The sequence below is a fragment of the Terrapene carolina genome, unplaced genomic scaffold, assembly GCF_002925995.2.
Source record: "Terrapene carolina triunguis isolate 2854851 unplaced genomic scaffold, T_m_triunguis-2.0 Scaffold62, whole genome shotgun sequence".
NCBI lineage: Eukaryota > Metazoa > Chordata > Testudines > Emydidae > Terrapene > Terrapene triunguis.
Genome location: NW_020664413.1, coordinates 42,807,851 through 42,821,068, shown reverse-complemented (window position 1 = coordinate 42,821,068; position 13,218 = coordinate 42,807,851). Strand labels below are relative to the sequence as shown.

General features: G+C 40.6%; 1 protein-coding gene across 4 annotated transcripts in view; it reads left to right on the top strand.

Moving 5' to 3' along the window:
* ZNF385B (zinc finger protein 385B) overlaps positions 1–13,218 on the top strand; it is a 240,519-nt gene that overhangs the window by 207,636 nt on the left and 19,665 nt on the right. For all 4 annotated transcript variants that reach the window (XM_024204029.3, XM_024204036.3, XM_024204031.1 and 1 more), the window contains one exon: positions 2,981–3,143. In XM_024204029.3, coding sequence (XP_024059797.1) covers positions 2,981–3,143 — 163 coding nt within the window. The remainder of the gene's footprint in view (positions 1–2,980; positions 3,144–13,218) is intronic.

Sequence of the window (13,218 nt, the reverse complement as noted above, 5' to 3'; positions counted from 1 at the left end):
TTCTCACTGGATATAAGGTGTAAATTAATCATTGGTACAATTTACCCAGCATTGTGTGGGATTCTCCATCACCGGTAACTTTTAAATCCAGAGCGATGCTTTTCTAAAAGATATGTTCTAATTCAAGCAGAATTAATTTTTGGAAGTCCTATGGCCTGAGTTATGTAAGAGATCAGAGTAGATGATCACAATGGTTCCATCTGGTCTTATAAACTATGAATTTGTGATTGTGTGATAATACATAGATATAATTACCATCTAGTGGAAATCAAAAATGAAATACTATGGCTGAGCTACCCAGCAGAATTCAGTGAAGGCTTTGCATATATTTATAAAAAGCTTACATTAGTTTTAATTCTATCTGGACTTGTTTGTTTTCAACAGGTCTCTTGTACAATAGATGACGATTGAATGAAGTGAATCAAAAACAGTAGTATGATGTTGCAGGTACTTTCATTGCAAATATCAGCAGAAAGGCTTATTAGCAATGTACTGATGTAGTAAGCCTTTCTCTTTGGTGCCCCTATGTTTTTTATGTTATAGATTTTGGCCTCAGGCAGCACATGATCTTGTCACCAGAACATGTATGCATTGAGCATAATTGTAGTTAAAATATTTAAGGGGACACCATCAACTTGAAAATCATATTTGAATCTAAAAATTTGGTGGTGGTTTTCCCCTAGCTAAAGACCCTTTCTAAACCTAAATAGGGGAGTAGAAAAACCCTTTAAAAATTAAGATTTCTTTTTTTTAAATCAGGACATACTATTTAAAGGGTGCTTTATCAGAAAGCTGAATTTTTTGAAATTAGTTTCAAAAAATTCAAGTTAAGTGTCCCTTTAAATACCGTATGTAAAGTAGTGATTATGCTGTACAGTTAGCTGCTGCTCTATAATCTTTGCATTGTGTCTTATTATATGTTAATACTGCAGAGGTTTTGAAGTCTAGAGTAGTTTCATCACAACTAATTGTTAGAATCTGTACTGTAAATATTGTACCCAGTATTTTAATATTAGGTTGTTAGTTTCTTGGAAAGGTTTGCAGAGTACAGTTAATCTCGTATTTCTCATTGCTGAACACTTGCTTAGCAAAACTTTTTCAGAAGTATACAGTCTGGTAGAACATGCAGTCTATTCTGTTCCTTTAGAGCAGAAAGCATTTCCTTTTATTTTACTCACCTATGCTGCTGCAATATACATCAGTATAAGTACTTCATCTCACCTAAGTGGCTATTTTAGCTGCATGCCTTGGTGATTTTAATGGTGTCAATAATTTTCATGAAGACTTTAGTGAACACAGATTTGTGTGTGTTCTCTTGTCTGTTTCACTTGTTCCTGCTGTTTGCTTACATACCACATTCATGATAAGGCTCTGTGATTACATGCTGTGCCAATGGTGACTGTACTGTGGTGCCTAGTTACATTGAGCCCTCATACAATTGCCCTCTTTATAGCAATGCTGCTTTAGAACACCTAAAGTGTTTGGCTCCCAAAGTCAATGTTCATAAAGCATGTGTAGTTTGTTTCATGGTTTGCTTCATTTAACATAGTGAGCAAAATGCAATAGTCCTAATCCAATGATAGAGAGATGTTAACAATGTACATTTGCATGAACACAGTAAATGTTTCTTGTGCTGATATTTACATGTGGAGCACTGAGATGTGATCATCTGTGTCAGTATGAAAAACATGATTGCTCTCAACATTTTAGTTTGAATTAAATCACAATATTAACTTACATAGTTAATATGTGTCCTTCAATAGTGGCACCTATTTAACAGAAGTTTCAAATCTTTAAAAGGATGATTTTTACAAATAGATACTCTCATTAGTAATGCAAAGCTATTGCTAAAAATACTGTTTAAATGTATGTTAAAACATCTTATGGATTGTGTATAAATATAAGATATTTCAGCACTTTTCTATTCTATAAAGGCTGTTAATGAAATTAGTTTTTTTGGAAGTCAGCTTTGTGTTAAAAAACCATAGCTTAAAATTTTCAAACTTGGGGGTCTAAATAAGTGGCCTGATTTCTATAGGTGGATGGTATGTACAATCAATGGGAGCAATGGGTGCTCAGAACCTCTGAAAATCAGTACACTTATGGAGGTGCCTAACTTTAGGCATGTAAATTTGAAAACTTTGCCCTTAGTTTCTATGAATAACTTTGACAAAACATACACCAAACGTTATTTTACATTACTAATTTTGTGCAGAACTGTGTAGTATAAATTTTATAACGTTTTAGAAAAGAAGCTAATAAGAAGTACAACCTTTTCTGTCCTTCGTATTCCAACATTTTAAGGCTTTGGAAAGAGCTCTACAGGACTATTGATAAAATATAACATAAATTGGTAACCATTTTATGCATTTCGTATGTTTCATTTGGGGCTATTAAAGTTAATAGCAATTATGTTTCTTTTTTTCATCCCTTCCCCCTTGATCTAATAGTGAAGTCATAATCTTATTAATGCCCATTTCAATTGCTATTAGTGTAATGATGCAAATACTTTATAACTCTTGTACTGGGTCAAGGAGAAAAATTGATTATTTAATCATGTTACAGCATAGAGTATATCTTTCTAACTATAAGCAATAAAGATTAGGGAAGAGCACATGAAAATTAAATAGACGTTTTCTATATTGGATGTGTTTATATTTACATAGAGGTTTAAATCTTTCATGGGTATGACAGTAAGGAATTAGATAAGCAGCTGTCAATTCTAATATACACTTGAAACCTCATGTTCCAAGGTGCTGAAAGTACATATTCTTCATTAAAATCTCTGTCAAAATACAAGTCTTCCCCTCTGAATATATAAAACACATTAACCTTTGGAAAATAATTAACAAGGTGCTACTAAAGTTTGTCAGGTGGAATAATATGGTGCCTATTATTGAAAGTATCATTTTTTCTACATTATCATCCATTGTGTTATATGGAAGTACAAAAAATGAGCCTGATTTGTTCTCCTTTGTAGAGCCAGGCCGAGGCCCACTACAAAGGAAGTAAACATGCCAAGAAGGTCAAAGCACTAGAGGCAACGAAAAATAAACCAAAAGCTGGTTCTTCCAAGGACAGCGCAAAGGCTAACACAAGCTGCTCTACCACGCCAGTCACAGCCAACATCTCTGACAAATCAGGTCAATGACAATTTTTGTTCTCTACATTCTTTGCTTGTCCTTTTTTGTGTTTGTGTGAGAGTCTGACTGAGTGTTAGTGGTCTGTGACTTGTTTTTGTAAACTGCTAATACGCTTTGCTATACAGGAATGATTGTATTTGATATTCAGTACCAAAACATCTTTAACACACATGAAACATTCCCTATATCACAGTGCTAAGGCTTAATTTCAAATAATGTTTATAAGACTCTCCTGTGAAATTTATATTTACAAAATATGCAACATGTTGTCCCAATGCCATCTAAGCTTGTGATTGTGACTAGATTAGAATTGCTCTATTCAGCTTCCATTAAAGTCACTGTGTCTTGAGGGCAAAAGTTGTCTCCAAGAAACTCCCTTTCTGAAAAGTGGAGGCCTGCTCAAACCAAATGAGGATAGTTATGGCTACAAAAATCTCCTTCAACAAATACATGGGAGCCTTTTAGCATAGATTTTTTTTTTTATGGCTTCCACAACCTCACGTAAGCTTCCATGTTATTTGTTCTGCTGTTTCTTCTGGTAATCTCAGAAATATTGTTGACCCTAGTGTGTGTGAGTTACTGTTTCAGTTTTGCTCTGTTCCCTTTGTGATATGTTGCTGAATAAAGCAGAAATGTTTCCTGAACTTTCTGGCACAGTGTGAAATACTACTATAATCCTTATCCAGTAGAAAGCAGCCACTATGGGTTTTCCAGGCTATGAAATGCAATAGACTTTGTCTGCTTCCTTCATGACCACTGTTTATCACCCTTTTCCCAGGAGCTGAGCTTTGACACAAATGCCGTAAGGAGAATGACATTAGAAAATTTTGATGTGGAAGTGACTTATTCCCATGCTAATTGCCGTTTAGGACTCAATCCTGCACTCTTTACACAGGCAAAACTCTCGTGGATTGGGCCTTTAGCCTGAAAAGGTTGAGGTTCAGTTTGGTTTGCCTAATCCACCTACATTTTACTTTTGTGTGAAACAATATAAATCCAGGTAGCACCTTCCAATAAATAAAACCAAGACTTTATAAAACAATAAAACAGATGGCAGGCACACAGTAATGGTCAATATAACTGAAATAAGAGAAGAGTGAGTGAGTGACTGGAGAGGCAGGTTCAGGTCATGTTCTAAAATTAGACAATGAAAGAGAGAATTTAATTGTGAAGGGTATGTGCAAATGCTAAGATATTTTAAAGCACTCTAACTTTGTGGATCTTGCAATGGAAAATATCTCATGTTATCTCTTGAATGTAAATCTAAAAAACAAACCCCTAAAACTGAATCTACTGTTTAGCTTGAAAATTTTAAGTTAAAATAGCCTGTCACTCTATTTCTACTGCCACTTGTCCGGGTTTTACTGTCACACCTGTTTCATTGTAGAAGCCTGTGGTTGCAACTTTATTAAATTTGACGCAAACCTGGGGTTACCCAGCAAATTTTAATCCCAGCAATGACAATTAAATCAAAGAGTAGACACCCTGTAGGTCAAAACAAGGGTACAAATAATGGGAGTTGGAATCTCCTTCACTATATCACAAGACCAATCCTTCTGCTGGCAGATGCGCCCACCAGTAGAGAGATGTTTCATATCGTGCTTGAGCCAGACCACAAGCCTGTCCCAAGCATATTTGCCTCATGCCATGTGCCTTTACCCCACTTGCTCTCTAATCCATGCCTAGTTTTAGAAAGGGGTTAAGACCATCTAATTCCACTACAAGGAACTCCAGCCTACAAAGTTGCTACCATATCATTATTTATTTGTTCACATGAACTAAAAAAAATATCCCAGGTACCTTTCAGCTTCACACTAGTGCAGGTTTTTCTAGCATTCAGAATAAATTACAATGGCAGATCAGTGAACTGCTGCCTTACCAGCTAAGAACAAATGAGCCCAAAAGGTGCAGGTTCCTATGGAGGAGACAGAGTCATAACTGCCTGACCTTGCTCTGCTGAACTTGGCAAGTAAGATCCTGGTGGGGAGCTGGGAATCTGTTTGAAACAGTGGATTCTACAAGTATACTTTCAATGACCATATCACCATCTAATCCCAGAGCTACTGAGTCAGAGATGGCGTGGGAAAATGCAACGGAAGTTTTATTAGGTTACTGTCTAGAAAACCAGATAATGCTATCTATTAGATGTGATTTTGTAAAACTTTAGTAGAAAAAATATATATGTTAGAGTGGGTTTTACCTTATTGTATATTTGCTGCAACAGAGAGAATCATTTATGTTGCCTTTGGGAATTTGGAGAATGATCGATTTTTTTTTCTCTTTACTCTTAATATTTCAGCATATCTTTCCCTCTCTGAGGGATGGGTTCTTTTTAATATCTGTATTATGGGTAAATTTATTTTAGTTGGTCTTAAAGATTTTTAATGTGGGACCCTTAGCTTGCATCTGTATTTTTGTTTCTCTTTAACTCTGTTTCTCTTGTTTTGCGAAGCTTTAAGTTCTCTTTGCTCATCTTTGGTTCTCTGTTCTTTTTTGGACCCAATTTTTTTTTGTAATTTTTCTACCATTGCTGTATCAGTGCAGTTCTGCTTATGGTAGCATAGCATGGATGGGGAGTGTTTATGTAGACTGACCACTGGCTTTTACCACTGTCATCTACATGTGCTCTGAATGTAGTTAGAAACTTTGGTAGTAGATTGCCAATGACCTGTTTACATTAGTGCTTATGTGATGGTCACCATCTTGGCCAACACATTGGAGATTGAACTGGGGACTTCCAGAGCTGAAAGAGTTAGCTTGAGCTAAAGAGCCAAACAGTCTAGCTAGGAAGACTCTCAACCTCCATGGATCAGGCACTTGGAGGGACCTGAAGCACTCACTCACCAGTAGGTTATGCTTGCGATGGTGTGACCACAACCATAGGAGAAATTTCAGTGTAAACACTGCTTGTATGCGCTATCTCTCTCTCTCTCTCTCTCTCTCTCTCTCTCAAAGACCAAAGCCAAATTCCACTAAGTCCTTATTGTTCAAACATTTTGAATAGTCTTCGGGAGAACTTGGTTACTGCAGGTAAATATGATTTCAGGCAGATTTAAGGGGCTGAATTTGGACCTAGAGAAAGATGCTACTTTTTGAATCCTTTGCTGTGAGAAGCAACAATCTCCTCTTGTGATGTTAATTGGATAGTGTGACTCAAAAATAAGCTATTGTATTCACTGTTCATTAATCACCATGATATTAAAAGAAAATATTATGCCTCAGGGGAGCTTATTTGGCTTTGTGTCGCCAGAATACAAGAACAGTGGTTATTGGTGGATTATATTCCACAGGTTTGGAGTTCTAGCTGAATCGTACTTTGGTGTGGTACTTACTTTTGAGCCTCCAACTTTCCTCTGTTTAGGAATATCTAACATTTGTGTGTTCTTTTCTCTGTCCTATATTATCTTGTCCTTATTATCCTGCTTCAGGTTTTTCTTGACCTTTGTGTGTTTAGCTGTTGAAATTTTTACTGTTAATTTTGTTGTTCTGGTCAGGGCTTCTCACAGCAAAATTTTTGGTGGCCTCAGAGTGCGACCACCAACACTCACTGGTGGCCACATTGACACTTTTCCTAAAATATTTAATTAATTTTAGGAAAAACAATTACATATGCACAGATACTCATCCAAATCATTGTAATTTATATTTGTAGGGTTTTTTGGCAGACTCAATAAAAATAATTCTGCCTCCCCCTTCGAGAGTGATATATGTATATTTGTTAATATCACAGCACACTTAGTAGCTACCTGGGAGGCTATGAAAAGTGATAAGTGATATTAACAAACATACAAGTATCACTTTTCACAGATAGCTAGTAAGTCTGCTGTGAAAAGTGATACTTGCATGTTTGTTGTTATAACTTTTCTCAGCGAGCCCCAGGACCCATTATGCCCTGGATGGGGGGACGACCAAAGGGGGAGGCAGCAGGGGACAGAGGCAATGGTGGGATGGATGCAGGGCCGGTGGATGCAGCGGGGGCCCAGGGCAATGTGGGGGGATGGATGCGGGGCCATGGGGATGGGTGATGAGTCCCACTGTCACGTGGCCGGAGCCAGGGCCTGGTGTCCGCTGCCATGTGGCCGGGGCCGGGGCCAGTGCCTGCCGCCGCATGGCCAGAGCCTGGGGCTGCATGGCTGGAGCCAGGAGTCAGCGCCTACCGCTGCGTGACTGGAGCCAGCGCTCGCTGCTGCAAGGCCAGGACTTGGCACCCGGGGCCAGCTCCCGCCACCACGTGGCTGGAGCCCATGAACAGAGCTGTGGGTTGGTGCCTGCTGCCAGGGGCTGGGGCTGTGCCGCCGGAACTGTGGGTCTGAACCTGCTGCTGAGCAGCTGGGGCAGGGGATCAGCACCAGGGGCTAGGGCCACATGGCCAGAACTGGGGGCCAGATGCCGACCAAAGCTCCACAGCTGGTGCTGGGGGTCAGCACCTGCTGCCCCGCAGCCAGAGCCAGGAGTCAGCACCTGGGGCCAGTGCCCGCCATTGCGTGGCTGGAGTCCAGGACTGGAGCCGGGAGCCAGCACCTGCTACCGTGCAGCTGGAACCAGGGGCTGGAGGCTGAAGCACCGCAGCTGAAGGCCAGGTTCTTGTGGCCGGAGCCGGGGGGCGGGGGATCAGTACCTGCTGCCCCGTGCGCGGTTGGAATCTGGAGCCGCACAGCCAGGCTCCTGAAGTCCCGCCGCTGGAGCCTGCAACCCAAACCCCCTCTCCCCAAGGTTGGTCAAGAACTCACCTTGCTCCTGCAGCGTTGTGCCCCACCCGTCTCCAGAGGTGGTGCAGGGCGGTGCATCCAAGAGCAAATAGGAGGAAGTAGGAGGGGCTGATGCTTTTCTCCCCCCCACCCCCAATCGCTGCCCAGGAGGCTGTTGTGGCTGTACAAAAAACCCCGGGTGGCCACATTTGAGAAATGTTGTAGATCGTTAGGGTTATGAAATGAGTCATTCACTGTATAACCTCTGGTTAATTCCCTCTTCCCAGCTAGTATTAATTTGTGGAAGAATTGGTCCTTTTAAGGAACATTAGCAGGAGTTTGAGATCTCATGTATGGAGAAAGGGCCACATGGCTGGTAGTTTTTAATGACACTGATAAGATGGAGGGGGCACACACAGGTCCCTTGTTCAAACCTGTGGCCGGGTGAAGATGAATCTGAGTCATTTTTGTTTTTAAGGTAAGTTTCTAGCTCTTTTCCCGAAATAACCAATATAAATCAATGTCAACAAATAGTGAGGGTTGAAAGACCCAGCAACTGGATTCCACTTCTGTGGAAGGAAGCTGGAGGGCAGCGGGGGGGGAGACCTAAACATTGCCCTATTCTGCCATGCCACACATACTTTTTATGAAAAAGCAGACAGGTAAGTGTAACCCACAGAATCACCTCAAACCCTATCTAAAAATCATCAGCCTGGATCTGTGTTGAGTGGTTGGACATGAAACAGATACATTTATGGGGAGAGTTGTTTTGCTGGCCTGCCCCAAAATGCTAATGCTCAACTCTCTTTGAGGCTGTTACTCCTGTGGGCTCAAACCCAGCAAGGAACTTAAATGTGTGACGACTCGTGTGTTTAATGTTAAGCAGAGGCTTAAAGCCCTTGATAAATCAGAGTCTTAGACAGCTCCTGAGCCATGGGCTAAGCCTAATATGGCTCCAGTGATGGCTGCTGTAGGGTGTCCACTCCTTGTGCATGCTGCACCAGAGCAGCTGAGTGTGCATGGGCGATGCACTGTGTAGTACCCATAATCCCCACCATGTTCACAGCTCCAACAGCATGCACGAAGGAGAAAAAGAGGAGAAGCTATACTGAGTGGGACTGCTACAGCCACTGCAGCCCACATCTCTCCCTGATGGTGCTTGTCTGCCCAGACTTGACGTTTGAAAAAATGGGAAGGAATCGGGGCCCCGTTTTCTACATTGATGGGAGGATTTCTTAAACCTCATCCTGCCCTACTATGCACATGCGCCAACCACCCAGGCAAGCCAACTCCTCTAATACAGTAGCAGCTCCAGAGGAATTCCACTTCTACTCTGTAGCCTGTGGTGAGGATTCCTTTCACTTACCTCTCCCTCTGGTAACAATCGGACTCCACATGAGGATAACCATAGATGCAAGAGTAATTCTTTGCAGAATTGGGGCCCATACTGTAGTTTGTAAAATGATGAAAGTTGCTATATAGATGTAAAATATCAGTGCCAATGGAATGAGTCCCCCTGAGACAGGGCAGGGGATAGCAACCAGCATGCAATACAATGATTTTTTTTTTAATATAGCTTTGAGAATGCAATAGAATACTGTACAGGAGAAACAGTCCTTTCTCCAAGAGCTCTCAAGCCAGCATAGCCTAGATACTACAGTGATGAGAGCCTTACGAATGCACACAATAATAATAATGAACCTGTTTACTTATCAAATAAAAAAAGGATTCTTTCATCACACTTCTAAATGAAAACAAATATAGTTCAAAATGCAGGGACATGAAATTGGAATATCACCTTCTTTGCATTCTGCCATCATACAATAAATGCAAATGCTTTAAACTACATAGAAGAGTTGGAAATGGACTTCAGAATATAAAGGTAGGGTCTTTTTCCCAATTGATCCATTAAGTGTATGATCCAGTCCTGATAGTGTCAGTGGGAGCTGTGTTTGAGAAATTATATATGTAGACATTTCAAATTTAGTCCTAATTCAATTCATAAGGATCTGCTGATGTGAATATATTGTATACTATTAGAGTATGTACTTTTTGGGGTTTGATGTCTTTGGACATTTTGACTATGAAACACTCCTTTTTGTTCTAGAAAACCACATTCTGGCCCCTGCTAATATTGATTTATCTGCGTCAGTGTCTGAAAGCAACCTTAAAGCCAGTTTCAGTGGCTACCTGGTGGTTCTGGTGGACTAAGGGAAATCCTGGGCAGTATAGAGCCATCAGGCCGGGTATATATGCTGTGGATAGCAGGAAGGGGGACCTGTCTCTGGAGAGCTATTACGATTTGGTGATTCCTGACTGCCAGACTGGCCCTTTAAAGGTTGTTGCAGCCAGTACTACTTTAGAACAGCCTTCAGATTGCTCTGCCTTGCTCCTTCAGACACGACTGGCAGCCCAAGGATCAGAGAACCCCTACCCTCCTCCCCCCTCCCCATCCTTTACCAGGTGTAGAAAGGCTCTTGCCTTCAGTGTTTGCTTTAGTGCAGACTCTCCACTATAGGTAATTGTGACAACAATGCTGAATATTCTTTCTTTACCACCTTTTCTAAGTAGTAGAACTCAACATGCTGTGGCACATTTCCTCCAGAAATCATAATGTGACGGGATCTTTCCAGTTTCTCAGTTACTGATCCTATTTCTTCATCAACTAGGAATGATGTGTGATGTCCTCAGACAGGCCTCAATTCACATTTCACAAGTCCGTCATCGAGTCACTACCTAGTAGTGTCACTTCTATAGCTTCTTAAAAAATAATCTTTCTGCCAAAGGTAAACATTTAACTCTTCCCATATGCCTCTTTGTGCTTTTAAAATGGATTCTCCAAACAAAATCCTTTCATTTCTCCTGAATGTTTACCTCCATTCACAATTTCCCGCTCATTTTAAACACAGTATCTGCATAATTGCCAATATTTAGGGGGCTTTTTTTTGCCAGTGATAATTCTCCAGCCAACCCAGTGAATTTGGGGAAAATAAGGCCTCTTCAGTTGGACATAATTCTATATGCTCTGGTAAATTCAAGGTTATTTCTTGTATGGCTAGCATTAGTTACCAGGGCCTCGAAGTGCAGGCAGTTCTCAGGGTATTTATTCTTTAAGAATTTTCTCTCCTATTAAACATCATCCAAACCTTAAATTCTAAGCTACTGATATTGTGATATAGTATCAGTATATGTCTTTTAGTTCTGTGTGTGTACAGTGCCTAGCACAATGGAGTCCTGGTCTTTGACTGGGAATCCTAGGCACCACAGTAATACAAATAATAAAAAATAATGTTGATGATGGAACATTGTGTGAAAAGTGCAGAAATCCCAGCACTAGCCATGCAGAAGTGCCTATAAACCAATGTGAGAAACAAAATGGGTGAGGTAATATCTTTTATTGGACCAACTTCTGTTGGTGAGAGGGACAAGCTTTCAAGCCACCCAGAGCTCTTCTTCAGGTCTGAAAAAGATACTCCGAGTGTCACAGCTAAATGCAAGATGGAACAGTAGTTAGCACATATTCTAAGGGACCATTCAAGGTAGTATCATGAAAGTGGTGAATCCAATAGAAGAGTGATAGCCCTAGACACGTAGATCCTCTAGGCAAGCGACAGTGACTTTTCTTGAGCCCTGCTGCTGTGCTCAAGTACTGTTCTGCTGCGTGCAGAATAAATCTCTGCAGTCCTGAAGTCTTAAACTCTACCTGTCCTGCAGGAAGTGGGGTTGTGTGATTCTGTAAAATAGAAACTCATTATTACTTGGTGGGATTCACCCCATGGAGCAAGAAATTCCCTGAAGCACAGGTTGAATATTAAGGCTCTTAAGCCCTTATCCAGCAAAGCACTTAACCTTGTGTTTAACTGGATGTATGAATAGTCCCACTGATGTCCTGCTTCCTTGACCATTAGCCTTTGCTGACAACATTGGCAGCATCCACAACATGAAAGGGGGAATGTAATTTGAGAGGAAAAAGACAAAGGTAGGGGCACCAGATGGGGAGACTGAGATGACTTCCGGGGAGAGCAACACACATAACCTTCTTAACAGTGGGACGATGAAAAGCCTGAAATTTTCATGCCTCACACTCCTGCCTCCGGTCTCATGTCTGCTATTTGAAAAATACAGTATTTTTGTCTTAAAATCAGGAAATAATATATCCCTTACCATAAGAGAAACTATCTGGGTACAGTGCTGGGCCACAATCTAGAGCAGCCCTTAAGCACTTGCTTAACTTTAAGCACATGATTAGTCTCACTGAAGAGATGCTTTCTTCAGCTGGGACTGCCCTAACCAAAATGGGAAGTGTGTGCGCCAATCTTTCCCCAGCTACTGCATAACAGACTTGCAGTTGGCTCTACAGTGTTGTTTTATGGAATACAGTAGATTTATAGTTGCATCAATGCCATGCATGGGTGTGCATGGTCATAATAGCAATGTCAGTGTTCATAGTGTATAGTAAAAGATATTATCAATGGCATGTACAGCACAGACTTTGCTCCCATACGGAGAGACTTCATAAATTTGGTAGGTGTTTTCAAATGAACTATTTATATATTGAATCTGTCAACAGCTTTGTTGGGTTGCCTGCCCACAAAGCTTTTCTTATCCATAGTGGTGTGGGTGTGTTTGTTAAATATCCTCTCTCTGCGGGTTTGCCAGAAATGCCCATTTTCTCAACTTTATTGTAGGCAAATATACTGAGTAAGAATAACAAAAACTGATTGAAAACAATCCAAAAAATGTACTTGCAATGTATTGAAATGGTAAACTATATCATAGTCATGAGAAATCATTGTAATTAATACAATAGTCATGGTGTCTGTATACCACACTAGTGTCTGTTTACTATTGCTGGGGGGGGGGGGGGGTGTTTGTTTATGACAGTGCTTGAATCTTTAAATAAGAAAGCAGTAAGGAAAATAGAAATGGGGAAAAGAGGTGTATAAGAAGAAAGAAGGTAGAAGAGAGGATAGTGGATAAGTAAAAGGATAAATGTCTGGGAAGAATGGAGATCTAGACACAACATGAAAGGTGAAATTTATGGGCTAAGATCTTGTGGAAGATCCCAAAAGGAAAAGAATTCATGCAGATTGTTGTTTCTTAAAAAGGTGATCATCTCTGTGATGAATGAGGGTATCATTTGCTCCTGTTTGGGGAGTATAAATTTAATCCCCGATATAAGCAATACAAGTTTTAAAATTTAAGAAATCCAAGTCAATGGGACTTGTCTCTGCTCCTACCAGGGCTGTAATTGGCCATTTGAAATGAAGGTTTTGGGTCTTTCCCTTAGAATAGGACTAGCGCTTCTAATACTGGTCTTCTAAAATAATCCTGGAAGAAGAGTAACTTCATCTATATGTAATAGGGGTAGTCTGGGCAAAATTGAG